Raw genomic sequence first — 18,419 nt, 5'->3', positions numbered from 1 at the left:
AGGAGTAGGTCTGCTCTAGGATACTCTAGGAGTAGTTCTGCTCTAGTAAACTCTAGGAGTATGTCTGCTCGTGTAAACTCTTGGAGTAGGTCTGCTCTAGTAAACTCTAGGAGTAGGTCTGCTCTAGTAAACTCTAGGAGTAGGTCTGCTCGTGTAAACTCTTGGAGTAGGTCTGCTCGTGTAAACTCTAGGAATAGGTCTACTCTTGAAAAGTCTAGGAGTAGTTCTGATCTTGTAAACTCTTTGGAGTAGGTCTGCTATAGTATGCTCTAGGAGTAAATCTGCTCTTGTGTACTCTAGGAGTATGTCTGCTCTAGTATGCTCTAGGAGTAGATCTATTCTAGTATACTCTAGGAGTATGTCTGCTCCAGGATACTCTTAGAGTAGGTCTGAGCTAGTATGCTCTTGAAGTAGATCTATTCTAGTATACTCTAGGAGTTGGTCTGCTCTAGTAAACTCGATGAGTAGGCCTGCTTAAGTATACTCTAGGAGTAGGTCTACTCTAGTAAACTCTAGGAGTAGGTAAGCTCTATCTTAATCTGTAAGTAGGTTTGGTCTAGTTTATCCAAGGAGTAGTTCTGCTCTAGATTAATCTATAAGTTTTTATGATTTGGTGAATTTTTGAAGTAGGTCTGTTCTGCCTCTTAGTAAATTTCTCTATAAATATATTTTAGGAGTAGGTCTGATTCTTACTTTTGAATAGGTGTTCTACAGTTAACTCAAGAATTAGGATTCTAATATAGAATACACTTTTGGAGTAGGTCTGTCCAGCATTTATCCAGCCGTAGGTTTGCTCTAATGTATATTCTATGAGTACTAAAAGGACTGCTCTGGACGAATTATACTCTTTGAGTAATGAGTAGATCTCCTTCGGTTTACTCTACAAGGTGTTTGGTTTTCATCATTATGATTTAGGAGAAGAACTAATCTGATTTTGTGCCTACTCCGTGAAGTTTATACGCTAGTGTATGTGTAAGCTATATTTCATTTAAAAAATTTCTAGTGACCATCCTAGATCAATATCTAAGAAGTGATCACTGTAATTCTTTGTAAAAGGGATTTGCAGATTCATTTGCGTATTCAGTATTTGTGACCATCCTAGATCAATATCTAAGAAGTGATCACTGTAATTCTTTGTAAAAGGGATTTGCAGATTCATTTGCGTATTCAGTATTTCCGTATTGTATAGTGTTTTATAATGATCTGGAGAATTTTTAAACTTTTTAATTCGTAGATAATTACTGGAAGAACCTAAGAGGACAGTTAGGAGGGAGAATAGAGCAGTTAAACTCCCCTAGTCAGTAAATTTCCTCCTGCTTATGTGTACAGCAGGTATGTGTTGACCGGGTCGGGGTGATGCAACAATTAGCAGGATAGGAATATTTTAACAGATACAATCTAAATGTATCAACTTGACACACTCCGATCAGTAAACAGAATTACAGAATGAATATTAATAATTTGAGAGACCGAAAATTCTGGAATAGAAAGACGACATTTTAGCAATCTTAAAGTGTATCTGATGATGTTATAAAGCAAAACGTTAAAAGTAACTTATTAAATGACTTAATGAGTTGAATGGGTTGTTTACATTTAAAGTCATTACTTTGGGTCTAAGTCTTCTGGTTCTCACTGCACTATATCGCGAAACCGTCAGAGCCCAAAATTTAAAAGAGTATCGTTGAACGAAACTCCCGGGTTTCCTTTTTGGGGTCTTATTATTTGTGCAGATTTTGATTTAAGAGATTCGAAAAAAATGGTAAAATTAAGAAACTAAATTAAATATTTTTTCAAAACAAAAATATCGATATCTACAAAACTGGGTAAACCCATTTGTGAAACCCAGGTTCCAAAACTGGTTTTCATAACGATACCCTGTTTTAAGTTTTGGGCTCAGAAGTGTACAGTGTACACAAGTATACACAAGTGTACAGTATGAACTCCATGCAATCGCAAATGAATTCATATATTTTCCGAAAATCCCAAAAAATGAAGGGTCCTTTGAAATCACGAAATTACGTCTACACCAAGCATGCAAAAACTTTAACAAATATAAAAGATTCTGATTAGAGATTATATATTTGTCTAAATGATGATATATTTATGAGAATTTAACAACAAAATATTATATTAAATATATGTATTTTTGATGTTTACGTTTAAATAGGATTAAAAAGAGCATTAATAATTAGTTCAAAATATGGGTATTAATTATATTACTGTAGCTTAGTCTTTCTACATACTAGATTTTTTACAGTGATAACCAGAAAACTCTTAAATAGTGTATTTGATGTTGTTACAAAACAAATGGTTTTACTATACACTTATTAAATCACAAGTAATTTTGCTGTGGGTCTGTTTACACTGAACAATTGCTGTATCCTATGCATATTGAACTATTTAAAATCATAAATTAAGGCCAAAAATCATCTTCCTATTCCAGAGTTTTCTGGTTATCACTGTAGCCCATATTTCTGGATCAAACCTAAATTGCACCGGAAACCACATATTTTATCTTTAAATTAAAGTGTATGGTAATATTTCTGAGAAGAATGTGAACAAACTTTACCTATATTTCTCACAAATCTACAATACACTTATCTTGAGCAAACAAATATCTTTGTAAATATTCCATATTTTTTTATTTATATATTATATTGTGTAGGGATAAATATTGAGTATTTATTGATTAAATATTATATTTGAAGCAGTAGAGCCACCCCTGCCAGAACCCACTTACTAGGTTTATCTTTACTCTTCAGGTTAAATGTCCATATATAGGTTGGACCTAAAATAAATAAAGATATATTTACATATTCTACATATCTACAAACTTCATTTTTTTCTCAGTTAAAGAAAGTCAAAAGGATTGGTTGAGTAAAACTAAGTTAAAGAAACAAGTCAATGGATTAGTTAAGTAACTCTATAGGTTAAAGAAAGAGATTAGTTGAGTAACTTTTAGTGAAAGAAAGTCAAATGAATGGTAGAGTATCTCTCAGTTAAAGAAAGTCAAATTGGTTCAGTAACTCTTATTCAAAGAAAGTCAAGGGATTAGTTGAGTAACTCTTGGTTAAAGAAAGTCAAGGGATTGGTTGAGAAACTCTCCGTTAAAGAAAGTTGGTCAAGTAACTCTAAGTTAAAGGAAGTCAATGGATTGGTTGAGTAATTCAGCTAAAGGAACTTAAGAGATTGGTAACTCTAAGTTATATAAAATTCGTTGAGTAACCCTTAGTTAATAAAAGTTGGTTGAGTAACTCTTACTGAAAGAAAGTCAATGGATTGGATCAGTAACTCTCAGGTAAAAATATATAGAAATTAAGGGACAATCTTATGTATTTATAAAAAATTTTAATCTTTAACTTATAAGTGATTTACCTCTTTGTCTTGTTTTGTAAACAGGACATTCGTACAGAGTTCGGACCTCTTGCTTATCCTAGGAGGGAAATAGATACAAAATATCCTAGTAGGGAAATAGATACAAAATATCCTAGTAGGGAAATAGATACAAAATATCCTAGTAGGGAAATAGATACAAAATATTTCTAGTCACTTTCCACGGAAATATTGGGTTTAATCTTTACTTTTAAACAAGCTTGCACCATACAGATGGTACAGTCAAGCCAACTTGTAAACAAAAGAAAACTGTACATAATGCGTAGGTTTTAAAGCGATAATTTACGCCAAACGCTTAATTTTTATAATACTTTCTAATAGCGTAGCGATAAATTTATTTGTTTTAAATGGAACAACACGATGGTATAATTCGTTTTCACTTTGCATGGGAATTTTTTAAATTAAAATGTTGTTTTGCAGAATCTAGAGTTTGAGAATACCAGAATAAATTGATGAACTGATGCATGGTCCATATTTGCAAGTTAGTGTGTGCTAAAATCATAATATTGCAAATAAATTGGCAATAAATCAATCCATTGATGCAGATATAGTAAACTATACCTGAGTAACTGCCTTAATAAACATAACAGGCATGTTTGGATGAAGTTCCTTAAGTTTAGAGTCTGCTATAGATCCTGTATTAATGTCCCATCTTGCTCCCTGTATAGATTGGTTTAGGTGAAATTAGAAAATTTGAAACCATCTTCTCATTTTCTTTCTACCTTCCGTCTTCGTCCTACTCCTTCTTATACCAATAATTTTCTTTTCGTCCTACTCCCTATCCCAATGATATCTTTCCGTCCTACTCCTCCTTATCCCAATATAATCTATTCCGTCCTATTCCTACATATCCCAATATATTATTTTCTGTCATATGTACTTCTCCTTATCCCAACTTAATCTATTCCGTCCTACTTCTTTTATCCAATATAATCTATTCCGTCCTTCCTCTCCTTCTCCCAATATTATTTATTCCGTCCTACTCCTCCTTATCCCAATATATTATTTTCTGTCATATGTATACTTCTCCTTATCCCAATTTAATCTATTCCGTCATACTCCTCCTTATCCCAATATTATCTTTTTTGTCCTATATCTCCTTATCCTAATATATGCTTTTCCATCCTACTCCACTTATCCAAATACTATCGTTTCCGTCCTACTCGTCCTCATCCAAATATTATCTATTCCGTCCTCCTTATCCCCAATCCCAATTTAATCTGTTCCGTCCTTCTCCTAATCCTTATATTTTCTGTCCTACTCTTTCTTATTCCAATATACTAAATTTTTGTCCTACTCCATCTTATCCCAACATGTTCTTTACCGTCCTACTATCAGTCAGAAAAGTCATGATTTCATTCAATATCTTTTCCGTCCTATTCCTCGTTAAACAAATACAAGAAAACTGCTTTTAATAATCAGAAATTATATAATTTGATTAATTACCTCCATGAATAGTCCATGAATATATGCTCCTTCTCTAGGTGCTGCTGTAATCTCCTCCTTCTGTTTCTTAGTCACCTCGCACACTAGACACATCTTATCCAGGGGTAGTTCATTCTTCCTAAATCAGGGAGAACTTGTTTAACACAAATGTGAAAGGTTTGTATTCAATAAGCTGATGTGGAAAACAAAATTCCTTCAAAAAATATTTGAAATTTTGTTTTTTTCATGATAATTTGAATCTCTTCATGATAATTTGAATCTCTTCATGTTTATTCAAAATTTTAAATGTTTTAAAAATAATGGTTCAGTAATTTTTAAAAGGATAAACAATGTGTAAATATTTTATTTTTTGATATCTCCTTTTAATAGTTGTAAACACTTCATATATTTATTGGGGTTTATTAAGTGAAATTTGGAAAGTAGTAATATAATCGTATACTATTCTATCTCAGTACAAGTTTAGTTTTTTCAGCTCTTCGACAAATCCAGTTCAGAGATATTTTGGAAGAATACTCGGGGATGAATAAAATCATGATATTTTTAGTTATGTTCAATTTTACGAAATGTCGGTGGTTCCCTTAAAAGATGAGAACCTGGCTGTGCTCTGCATGATGGCCGTGAGGAAGGATTGTGGATTGAAGAACCCTGATAACCAGATAGATGTTGGAAGATTAAAGTCCGAGGTCCAGGATTCTAATTCTTTAATCCTGAGAAGGAGATCAGCATACCAACCAGATAAACCGTTGAGGGAAGCATATGCAAGGTTGGTCCAGGACGGAGGAACCTAGAATAGTTTCAACCATTACAACCCGAATAATTATAATCAAACCACAAAAAAGTCTGCCGTGTTTAAAGAAAGAATTGTTCAATTACGTTTATCAATGTGAGTATTCTAATCTAAGACGTAAAAATTGTAAAGCAATTTCAAAATCATCCTGAATTAAAGCATCGAATTTTTGATTTATGCAGTTTGTATAAAAAATATTCAATCCATTCCTTTAAAGTTTTCCAAAAAAATACAAAGATATAATCTCCTTTTGTCCTTCAACCTGTTTATAAATAGAAGAATTCTATTTTTGATATTTTTTGGTGATTTTGTCCTTTTTTTATGATTCCAGAGATTGATTTCTGAAAACTGAAAGTTTTAATATTCTTTAAATATTTGAACAATTCCTTTAAATGTTTAAAAAAAGCTAGGATGAGAGAAAGACCTGATCAAAAAACAATGAGTTTGAAAGATCCTCCATATCTGAAGTAATAGTCAGCTCTCCCTTCAACCCTAGATCGAGCTCTTTTAGGGATCTTTTCATTTCAGCAGTCAGAGTATTCATTCTTTCACACTCCTAAAATATGATAAATATTAATGCATCATCTTTATTGCATAGTTTTTCGGTGTCTAATTTAGGAGTGCCTCCAAAAAAAGGGGAAAGAGAAGACTTGTAAATCCAATAAACGTCAAAACGGTTGAACCGATTGGGCCCAAATTTTTTGTTGGTGATTTTGATTTTGGTTTTGATTTTTTTGATTTTGAATTTGATTTTGAATTTGATTTTGAATTTGATTTTGATTTTGAATACTATTTATATCACCTGGAAACAAACTATAACATACGGGGTTCTCTCTTCAACCTTTGCCATGATCTCAGGCATATTGAATTGTTCTGGCATTTTCTCCATAATATCGTCAACTATAGTTTTCACCTTCTCTTCTCTAAACAATAATAGTTAGTTAGATCACACCTCGGAACTTTGGGTTTTCAATCAAATTTAGTCTTTGCCTCAAACTCAAATTGTCTAACCTTTATATCTTTGCAACTTGATGATGTAAACCTTTGATGTTTCAAACTTAGATCATCTAATCTAACAAAATTCATAGTTTAAAAAATCTAAGGTCTACCAAATTTGGGTTGCAAAGATATAGGAATTAAAAAATCAAAGTTTGCGGAAAAGACTTAATGCCTTTGTTTACAATGTGCTCAGATAGTTCCCCTTACTAAGACAGTTTAATTTAAGTCGTCAAAGATAAAAATCCCTTTTTTAAAATCTTTTTTTAATCATATTTTTGGTTTAGTTTCCCTGGTAAGGATTAAACTTAAACACTTTAATTTAAAAGTTTAAGCGGTGGACCCCAATTAGAAGTTATATTAATTATACCTTGTTGTAACTTGTCCAGTTCCACTTCCTGACTCTCTGGGTTGCAACTCAAACACAGTTCTAAACAGTTTCTCTGATGTAGCAGTGAGGAAACCTATCTCAGCATTAGGATGGAGACCGTAAAGATGAGGGGATTCTAATGGAAGATGTTGGTTTATGTAGTTATGATACCCAGCATAGTCACTGTTTGGAGGGGTTGCAAACCCTGGAGCAAGCATGAGTTCTCCGTCTAGCTGATCAGGATGCATATACTCCTCCAGGTACACCTTACATAGCCTCCTATCCCAATCATCAGTGATATGTCCTCCATACATGATCTCTCCAAAGAGATATCTGAGATCCTCCCATGGAACTCTGTTATTAGCCTCCAGGTAGTTATAGAGAACGTTCATACTGATCACTAGATCTCCTGTATTGAATGGATAAGATTTATTCCAACCTTGAGGACCAAACTTCCTTCTTTCTGCTACCACAGCATGGAAATAGCATAAAGAGAATAAAATACTCTTAAATTCTGCTTCTTTAGAACACATTTCTAGAGTCTCTTGTGTAAAGTTTTCCAGAGCTTTGTGAAGGTTTGCATGTACTCCAGTAGGAGGCTCGTTTGTGATCTTAATCGAGGTTTCTAAAATACTCTGAGGTATTATATGGCTAGCAGGAGACGGGGCAGGGTCTGCGCTTAAGAAAAGCCGGTAGTTTTCATGAGCACCTTCAGACTGTTCTTCTATTTTCTTTTCTAAAATTGGAAGCCAGAGCTTTACCAAGTGAACATTTTGAAGAACAACCCAATGACCATTCGCATATGCCTTCTCCATTGCTTCCTCAGCTACTACTTCTTGACCCTGACCTAAGGATATATTTAAAAAGTTCTTGTTTGCAGAGGTGTAACCAAGCTTTCTTCCAAGATTTTCAACATCTTTGAGAGGATCAACTCCCGGTGACAAAATAAAAAAGATTGGTGTGGCTGGTCCAGACTCATCAAAGGATTCCTGGAATGGGACTGATTTATTGGAAATGTATCGAGGTCCAAGATTTTCTTCCACAAAGCCCTGAACAGCATAGGTCATTCTATCAGGCCTCAAAGCTCTCATCATACAGAGTCTTTGCAATGCGTCTTTCTTTTTCCACTCTTGGGGAAACTTTTCTTTTTCTGGAGATTCTGCCTCAACAAACTTTCTCCATCTTTTTGCATTATTCTCAATATCACGATCAAGATTTCTAAACTCTTCCATAGCTGACAAACTTTTTATTGCTCCCCAGCCAATATTGGAGATGAAATCAACTGGACTGGTAATATTGGGCATTGTTGGAAACCTGAGCAAGAAGTCCAATTCCACAGGATTTATTTCCTGGTTCATCAGCAAAATTTGGAAGGCCATTTGAGCTGTGAAAATAAGCTTATCACATTCAAACAATCCTCGTGTTGTATACTGAAACACCTGGAATGATATTGAATTTGTTAGGTTTTTTACTCGTAATGAGACATCATTTTCCATTACAGCTCTTTGTATTGCAACATCAAACACAACACTAAAAGCTTTCAGAGAAAATTGATACATGGGATTTATTTTGTTCAGATCATTTAATATGAAATACAAAACAGAGGCTCTAGCAGCAGCAGGTCTGTATAATTCTCTTGCTTTATCAATTTCAAAAGATGTTTTCTTAGCTTCTGTAACTTTGACTTCAATCTCAGCTGCTGTCTTCTTGGTGCTCTCCAGGTTTTCTACAAGAGCGGAATCACTAAGAATATCGTCTCCTGCAGAGCTCAACCTCATCAGCAGATCATCTTCCAGGGATTTAAGAAGAATCTTGTATTCATTTTGCTGCCTGGTAAGTTCAGCTTTTTGATCCTCAAGATCAGGCCTGTCTGCTTTCACAACTTCAGCAAGTAGCTGATCTTCCAAACCTGTTCTAGTTACAGTGAAGTTGATAAGTGTTGTTTGTGCTTGCAGCTCAGGTTTATAATGAGGATTAGCAAGCTTTGTTTGAAGGAAAAGCTGGAATTTTGGATTATATTCCACTTCCTTGTCACCGAGTTTTATTGCTCTGCCTTTCTTTATTAACATTCTACCAAGCAGAGGATCAAGAACAGCATCTGTATCCTCACCAAGATTTTCAATAAGAAGGACAGATCCAGTACTCACAGCTTCTTCAACAATCTCAAGATAATTTCTCTGTCCCAATCGAATTACTGTGAGATCTTTTCCATATTTATTCTTGATCCATTTTATGCCTTGAAGTTGAGGATCAATCATCAGTGGCCACTTTATTGAATTGGTTAAAATTGTAGCATTTTCAGTAGACATTGCATCACTGGGCAGACCTTCATTGTTCCAACCTGCTATAATTGCATCATCTGTGAGTAGAGACAGTACATTTGCTCCAACATAACCCAGAGACATTGGAATTGGTTTCGGAACTTTCTTTAGATAGGGCAACCATTTCTTTTCCAACAGCTCAATTCTATACTGCTTAGTAAAACAACCTAGGTATGAAATAAAGGCTGACACTAAAAGTACATCTCCTGGAAGCATTTTTGCCTGGTCTTTCAACTGGTTTACTGAATCACCCCATCTGATTTTTTCTGATGCCAATCCCCCAACCAGCCTGTTGGCTAGAGAAATTGTAGCCGATGTGGCATCAGCATCTTTCTGACATTTTATCTTAGCAGCTACAGCAGCCTTGTATTGGTTTGTTAGTGTTGTTAATGTTTCTTCAAGTTCAACAACTTTGCTGATAATACTTTCTAACTTTGCCTTGGCATCTGACAATTGTTTGTTAGCATCTTCTAGGGCTCTTCTCTTAGGTTCAACATCACAGTAAACTTCATAAAATTTTATGATATTTATAACCCAGGAGCATAGACCTGCAGCTGCAGCAGATTTGGTTCTTATAAACTCAGGTTCAAATTCTTTATCCCTAAGATATGGTTCCATTGCAACTAGAACGTTGGGGTGTATATTTTCCTTCTCATAATTAACTAGACCATCAAGAAATTGATCAACTTTATTCATCATCAGCTTTACTTTTGCCCAGGATCTATCTTTGGGAATTTTTCCAGATTGGCCCAAAATTAAAACCATGACAGCTCCAGAAACCATTAGGACAGCAGGAGGAGGCGAACCAAAAGACTTTAATTCAGTGAGGTTTGCTTTATTTAAAGTATTCAATGCTTCTTGAGCAGCAATCAAAGCAGGTTCTGCTTTTTTCAAATCAGCAGCACAATCTTTTTGTTTACCTGCAACATCAATGTTTATTTGATCAACCTTGATTTTCTCCTCATCAGCAAAAGCCTTTTCTTGTGTTACTTTTTCAGTTTCAATCCCTACAACTTTTATAAGATTATCAGCTTCTTCATTTTTCTTGGCTAACTCTACTTCCTGAAGAGCTAGCTGGGCTTTTAACTGATCCACCTGTTCTCCTGTAACTCTCAGTTTTTCAAGACCATTCTCCAAACGTGCAATTTTCCCTTTTAATTCTGCATTTTTATTTGACAGTATTCTTCTATACAGATTGATGAGTTCTAGGAAAGATTTAGGTGTTGTATAATTGTATCTTTTGTCATTTTGCCTGTAGATTTTAGACATATCACTGACAGATTGATGAACAAAAGCCATAAATTGGCCTATTGATTTTCTTATTGGCTCTGGGATTGATTCCTCTTCATTCAAGAACTTCAGTGATACAGACATTAAAGCTTCATCAGGCCATTCATGGAACCAGTCAATGCATGTACAGTTGATGATTGCTGGAAACTTCCTTCCTCTTACCCTAAGAGTTGTACCTACTGGCGAGAAACAAAGCACAACTTTAAGTTGTCTCCTAACTCTGTCTATGAAAAATTTCCAACAATTTTCTCTTGTATCTGGAATTCCAGCTCCTTTCACCTCATTCCTAACCATAGTAACAATATTCTCAGTGTCATCATCACTGAAAAGATCAGGGATCTCTCCTGATGCAAGGAGGTTGTTGATCAAAACCAAAAACTTCTCATCTGCAACTTGGGCATCACTCATTAAGAAAACAGTCCCCAAATTTTTTAATCCTGTCTTTTGATAAAGATTAGCTAAATCTGCTTTTAGATCTGGTATTGCATATCCTTTTCTTAAAGTGACCTGGAAAACCTCCATAGAAGAGATGTATGCTGACAGTCTTGAAAGGGACTGTTTACCACTGCCACCAACTCCAACCAGAAGAGCATTTCCTCGAGGAGATTCTAGAATCCTGTTTATTTTGCAAATGTGCATCATGGCATCTTCAAATAAAACCAGATCCATTGCAGCATTTAGTTCATTGTACCCTTTTAAAGCATCAGTCAATATTTTATTTAGGTTTTCCCAATTAGATATTGGCATATATTTGGGTTCTCCTATGCCTCTTGCAAAATGACAATATATTAAAGGATTAGTCAGTACTTCCTGTTCTGGAATATCATCAAATGTTTTCTTTAGTATATCTTTCTGAGCTTTGTCAAACGTTTCTATATCCTTTCCGTCAGCAAGCTTATCTCTATAAACTCTCATGGTTTCATGACACCAGAGTCTTACTAAATCTGTTGGAGTCTGTACACATTCATTTGTAGAAAATAACATTCCTTGGAACACATTGGAGAGATCTCTAAGATTGAAAATGTAGTGAAACTTTATAGCTGTTGGTGAAAATACTTGAGAAACCTTAGCATGGAGTTGAAGTGTTGCATTGACAACATTGGTGCACATTTTCCGGACTAGGAATGTGAACTTATTGCCAGTATTCTCCAGATGATCTGAGAGTATAGCATTGTAGATTGTAAACAATGATTCTGCACTAGGGAACACTACAGCAAATGTGGCAAAATGGCGTTGAAGCCTGGGATTTATGGTGAAACTTCCAGCTGTTGGATTCATGCATGCAACATATTGGCAATTATGAATATCCTTCTGGGTTAACTTATTCCTGCAATACCAGTGACCATAGTCCAGGTGCTGTCTGATAATGGTATGAGGCCCAACTGTTCCATAAGTATCAACTTCAGGCATATTCATATCATCAAGGAAGTAGATCAGCTTTTTGTTACCTGGGGGTCCGTAGTTCTTTCCTGCCTTCTTTTCAAGAGGCTTCTCTAAAATCTTTTGAGTCATCTCCCCAGAGTAGTAGAAATTAAATGGAACATTGGCTACCATAAAATTTTCATCCAGTTGGCCAAGTTTTTCATTGATTAGAAGTGTTTTACCTGAACCTGCTAGACCAATCAGCATAACAGGAAATCTTGTGTTCACCAGAATATCCAGAAAATATTTAACTCTTATAGTTTCAGAGTTGTGTACCAGACAAGCTTGAAGTGGAACATCAGCATCCAATTCAAACTTAGGAACTCTGTCATTCCACGAAGTAAAATCACCAGCTATGGGATCAACCCAGACATCAAATACAGACATTCCAGGAGGAAATTTAACAGATTTAAACTCATTCATGAACCATTTGGAAAACTCTGCCCTGTAGTCAGTTGCTCCATCATGATAAAGAGCAGAACCATAGGACCAGACAACTGAAAATACAAAATATATTTCGTACAACTCCTTGGTTGAATCTGCAGGAAGGTTGGATGGAACTATCAAAGATTCCAATAATCTGCACAGAATTTGAATATGACTTATACTTGGTATTGGGGTAATTTTTTTGAATTTTTTACTGATTATATCTTGCATTACTGGAATATATTTGTCAAACAGTATGGTGAGATTAGCTTTCTCTGCAGTGTTTTCTCTAGTCTCCACCCAACTTGTTACATAAGGATTCCATCCCAAGTCTCCTGGATTTATATAAAGAATCCCTGCTCTGGATACAGTAGCTGGAGTTGCAGTTCTCAGATGTGATATCTCAAAGATTAACTTCATCTCAGGAGTTAAAGCTATTCTTTCATTACTAGCAAGAGTTAATATTTTATTGTCATCCATCACGGTGTTTAAGGATTCAATCCACATGGGGTCAATATCTCCATCCAAGATCATCCACTTGGGTCCATCCGAGGTCAAGTTAGCTAAATCTCTCATAATGTTGGAGAATAAACCATCTTTCCACTCTCTGGTGGCTGGATTTATAATTCCATATAACTCATCATTGGTTACTGCTTTAGGGTTCAAGTCTGTAAAAACCGGTTTCCTCTTTTGATTCTGATAAGTTCTGAACAAAGTTTTCCACATCTGAGTTTTCCCTGTCCCAGCATCTCCAACAATAAAAACAGAATGTCTTACAAAAAGAAGTTCATCCAATTGAACTATTTTCATGATAAAGTTTTCTTCAGGTTGTAATTTAAGATCACAAGCAGCATGCTTAACAGCTTTTTCAAATTCCAAGTCTCTCTTCCTGGGAACATCTAGATTGGGGAACAGGTCAGAGATAAGTCCAAGAAAAACTGGATTGTCATCTGCAACAATTTTTGGTAAGTTGAAGTCTCTCAAGGCTCTCATTAGTACTTGCTCCTCAGGACGTTCTCTATCACTTCTTTTAAGAGAACCAGCAACAACAAGCACTGATTTAATAGCTCGCAACCCCCAGTCATAATGATCTTGTTTAGATAAAAGCTCTTTGCATAATTTATACAAAGTTATAAACTTCCTTGACAGGCTTCTAGCCTCAAGGAACCCCTCTGCAACCAACATAATCTCACAGATTAATCTTAGATCTGGAACACACATGGCACAGGGTCGGAACAAAACTTTTAAGTTTTCAGGTAGTTCTGCTCTGCCTGCATATCCAGGATTCATTGTAATAAAGTATCCAACAGTTGGATTCATCGGGATTTCTTCTCCCATGAAATCAAAAATTTCTTTCTTTTCTCTGATTGCATCTTGAATACTCTTCACCTGCACAGCAATAACAGACAAAACTTCTACTGTAATTCTATTGAATTCATCAAAGCAGCCCCAGGCTCCAGTCTGAGAAAGACCTTTAAAGATATTACCACATGATTTATAATCCATTTGTTCAGAACAATTAAACACATAAACCATCATTCCAATTGCTCTTCCCAGATCTTTGGTTGTCTCTGTTTTCCCTGTCCCGGCTGGACCTTGAGGAGCTCCTCCCATAATCAGATGAAGAGACTGTGTTAGAGTAATATAGCACCTATCAGTAAGTGGAGTAATTACAAGCCTAGGGGTATTTCCGAGATACTCATGCCAGTACTTAAACTGAGCATCACAGATATTAGCAAAACAATCATTTTCATTATTATCCCATCTATGACGCAGTTGGGATTGCCAACTGAAAGCAAATGCAGACTCAATTTTGTTCTGAATCATTTTGCTGACAACATCCCTGGAGTGGACATCAATAGTACAGATTGTCATTACTTTCTGCCGTTCTCCAACTGAAAGAGTTCCAAGGAGAAGAGTGATGAGGTTGTTTAGTTGAGCAATCTGTTTTTTGTAATAATCCTTCAGAGCATTTTCATAACCCTCCTCTAATCTAGCAAATGCTGCACTTACTTCTGAAGTCCACCAAATCTGAGTTCCAGCTAGAGACACCTGAGCTGGATATTCAAACAGCCATTGGTCTCGAGGTCTCTCCTCATAGGTAGACATAGATTGTGAGAACTCATGTCTGATTGTAGCTCTCATTGCATTCATCAATTTATTGAGCCAAACTTCTACCTGCCCTTCACAAACACAAGGAGAAGAAAATTTAACAATTTCTCCATCTTTAGCTGTCATAGATATTGCAGTGTTGCTTGGTACTCCATCAACTTCAAGCATTTTCAGCTTAGCCATGGAGTCAAACAGTTTAGTAAGATGTTTTGCTACCTTTAGAGGTTGATTTCCATTTGATAGAATATCAAGGAGATCTGCAGATGAGGCAAAATAGAACCTGGGAAATGCAAGGCGTTTGGTTTCCAAATATTCTGCCAAAGCCTTCTCACACAGAGATAACTGTGATTGTATTACCTCCAGCTGCTCAGCAAGACCTTTAACATTAGTGGCATGAACCACCTTCTTAGTCTTTGCCATTTCAACCATCAAACCTTTAAATTCAGTATCAATATCATCAAATCTTTGAGAGTCCTCAGGAAGCTGCTTTCTTATATCCTCTGAACCTATAAAGATTGACTCCAAGTGGGACCAAGTTCTCTGAACATCAAACCAGGTAGATATAACCTGATCCACCATGCACAAAGTTTTCTGCCAGGCTGAAATTTCTTCTAAAAAGTACCCAATATACTTTGAAGTCATCATATTTTGTAATTGAACTTGATTTTCTTCAAGGGTTTCAATAAGCTCTTCACTTGCCCTGAGCAAAGTGTAACCTGTCCTAGCATGAAGTTCATGTTCAAACTCCATTGTATCCCATGTAACATCAAGATCCTTTAGCATCCTTTCCATCGCCATCTCCTTGCAAGCTTTGTCCACAATGTTATGAACCTCGTCTTCAAAATTATGAAGATTAAGGTTTAACAAATCTGCCAGATTTGTGTCATCACTCATAGAGAACTGTACTTTTGTAGCCTGAACCAATTGCTGCCAATGACGCTCACGAATAGCACTGTTCTGAAGTTCTCCTACAGCTCTTAGGGAAGTCAACATATTTTTTACTGTTGTTTCTAGCCCAATATATGCATGCCAAGTTCTCATTTCCTTATCCAATCCTCGAATATCTTTAGCAAATTTCTTGCATTCCATATCCATGTTTTCTACGTCAATATCTTTCCAGGCTGTAGTTTTCCATTCGTCAATTGATGTTCTGACCAGGAAAATGTAATCCCAAAGCTGCTTAAGTATCCTGTTCTCTTTCCTACACTGTTTAGTAAGAGGGAAATCTGGAACCTGAACCTCAAACAAAGCAGCTTCAGATTGCAATTCCTTTACTTCATTCTCTAATATCTCTATCTTTATGTTTGCGGCAGATAGATGCTCATATGGAGACTTGCAATTGTATGAGTAAAATCTCATTTGTTGATAATTCAAACGAAATTCTTTCTGAGACTTTTCATAATCTTCAATTCTCCCCTTCAGCTTTCCTATCTCCATACCTTGTAGTGGAGCTACCTGCTGTTTAGCTGAAAGACTGAGACGTTTAGTGTTCGACCATTTCTCTGGTAGTTCCTGTAACTGGACAAGACTTTCCTCGGGGATCACCACACCATAGCTTCTCAGTAGATCAATAATTTCCTTCAGGGGTTCAAACATTGTATCAGTGGTTGGTTGCCTTTCTTTTACCAGTTGTAGAAACTCCATGACCTTTATCAGCATTTCATAATCCCCCTCATGAACCTGTGTCATCAAACCTTCATCAGCTTCATCAATAAACTTGTTAAGTTCTGAAAGACTCTCAGTAACATGTTCCAGGAGATGCTTCTTGAATGCGTAACTCCATCTCTTTACACAGTTCATGAGAGATATCTTGAAGGGTGAAATATCTGCTCTGAACCATGCTTCAAAAATCTTTGTGTTTTCTATCTGCTTAACTTCATCATGAATTGCTTCGTAATGATCAATCTGTTCCTTAAACTGTTCTAAAGTTGGATATTGCTTCTTAATTGCCTTTTCATCCTCATCTACTAGATCTATCTCTTCTTGTGTGAGCTGTCTTGAATAGTTGAGGAAAAAGTAAAGATAATCTTGTCTGCTCTCCGTCCAGAGATAGGAATACTCCAGGTATGTATTTTTCTGGTTGTTAGCCTGCTCAATAACAAGACTAACTCGAGAAATCAGTTCTTTCTTCAGTTGTTTCAGCTCTTCATGCTCTGATATTATCTCAAGATAGTTTGATCCTTCTGAACTAACTACTCTAGGAACAAGAGCAGACATGTAAAAAATATCATCTACAATACCAACCAAAATGTCATAAAAGTTATTGACCATGTTTATGTCTAGAGAAGGTTGGAAGATTATGTCAGGTTCACATAGTTCAAGTTTAGCATCAAACAGTGGAGTTATGTTTTTCTTAACATCTGTTTCATCCAAGAGATATCCTATACTGACTGCAATAGTTTGGAGCAAACCACTTATAATCATTTCATCCAAATAGATTTGATACTGCTCCCAGTTTTTTAGGTTCTTCTCTTCATGTGCAAGGAAAAGTTGCTCATTCTCTTTAACTAATTCTTTTATTTTTTCCCGAGCCATTTCTATCTCTCCATACCTCTTCTTCTTGTTTTCCTCCTTGTCTTTCAGATTAAGCAAGGGTTCAGATTTTAGATCCTTGATTCTCTCAAAGATTGGAATATTTTCCCAAGTTGTAATCTCTTTGTTTATCTTGATAACATTCTCCTGTCCTTTTCTAACCCTGGAGTTTATGTTATAAACCTTTTTCCTAATATCCTCAATATAATCCCAAATATTTTCTGAATTCCAGTTCAATGTTTCCTCTGCTGCCTCCAGGTCTTTGTCAATATCCAAAATCTCTTGTTCAATCAACCTGTACTCCTGCTCTACAGTCTGCAGCTTCAAGTAGTTGTACAAGCCTACACTCTGCTCCAAACTGTTGTTATAATTGCGGAAGTCATCAAACCTTTGGAATATTTCCAGAGCCTTAGCTGGGAGTGATCTCTTTGGGAAATCTTTTCTCAGATGCTTAACCTCAGTAAGTATTGAAAAAGTGTCCCGGCCAAAATTTACTTTTAGAGTTCCGTCCTTTTTGTCTCGGATGATTAATGGTCTGTTTAGTCCCTCTAACGTTTTTTTCTCAGCTGAGAGAGTCCAATTCTTGAACACCTCTTCATCATAACTATCTAGCACAGCAATCATCTCCTTATACTTTCTAAACACAAGGTTTGCTCCTTCAGAATAGCAGATAGGATGACTGAGCTCCTTGAAGCTTCGAACACTGGAGGAAATCTTATTCCTGAGTTCTTGTGAGAACTTGAGTTGACCCGAGACCGGAGGCATGTTTCGATCTGTCAGTGCCTTTCCAGAGTCCTTTATTCTCTTCTGCTGCTTGTTGTAGATCACCTTGGCCTCATCCATCTCCGTGTTAAGCATACAGACCAGCAAAGGCATTTTATCTGAGAGCTCAAGAGCAATCAGACTTCTCTGTATCAGGGTTCCAAAGATATGAAGAAGTTTAAAAATAGATTCGGTCACTATACAATCATCAAATGCTCTGCTGAGAATAGCTCCGAGTTTCCTATCTAACCCAAAGATTTTGCTGTTAAACTTTTCATAATCTCGGAGAAATCCCCGATCCTGTGGATCCAGGCTGTCATAGGTTCGGTTGGCAAATATTCCGTATAGATCCTTAAACTCCTCGTGAACCTTGTTTATATTTGTAGTTAGAGCTTTACCCCGGATACCTCCTATCTCAACCTTCTCTAGCTTTAGGAACTGCTGAGCAGTGTTGAAGAACTCTTTGATTATTCCGAGTCTTTCAAGAAAACTGTCAAATCTCTTGAAAACCAAGTGTTCCTAAAAATAAACAATAAATATGTTTTAATATAGAAAAACATGA

At 36.0% G+C, this 18,419-nt stretch overlaps 1 protein-coding gene across 1 annotated transcript in view; it reads right to left on the bottom strand.

The window, feature by feature from the left end:
- Nucleotides 1–2,668: 2,668 nt before the first annotated feature.
- Nucleotides 2,669–18,419, bottom strand: part of LOC111705351 (dynein beta chain, ciliary) — a 30,959-nt gene continuing 15,208 nt past the window's right edge. Inside the window, exons 16-23 of the mRNA XM_023477860.1 lie at nt 6,993–18,376; nt 6,429–6,549; nt 6,051–6,182; nt 5,433–5,623; nt 4,840–4,957; nt 3,955–4,053; nt 3,376–3,433; nt 2,669–2,788 (exon numbers count right to left, since the gene is read on the bottom strand). Of these exons, the coding sequence (XP_023333628.1) occupies nt 2,697–2,788; nt 3,376–3,433; nt 3,955–4,053; nt 4,840–4,957; nt 5,433–5,623; nt 6,051–6,182; nt 6,429–6,549; nt 6,993–18,376 (12,195 nt within the window). The 3' untranslated portion in view covers nt 2,669–2,696. The remainder of the gene's footprint in view (nt 2,789–3,375; nt 3,434–3,954; nt 4,054–4,839; nt 4,958–5,432; nt 5,624–6,050; nt 6,183–6,428; nt 6,550–6,992; nt 18,377–18,419) is intronic.

Source organism: Eurytemora carolleeae, unplaced genomic scaffold (assembly GCF_000591075.1).
Source record: "Eurytemora carolleeae unplaced genomic scaffold, Eaff_2.0 scaffold2, whole genome shotgun sequence".
NCBI lineage: Eukaryota > Metazoa > Arthropoda > Copepoda > Calanoida > Temoridae > Eurytemora > Eurytemora carolleeae.
The sequence above is the reverse complement of the archived record's forward strand: the minus strand, read 5'-3'. Positions and strand labels throughout refer to the sequence as shown.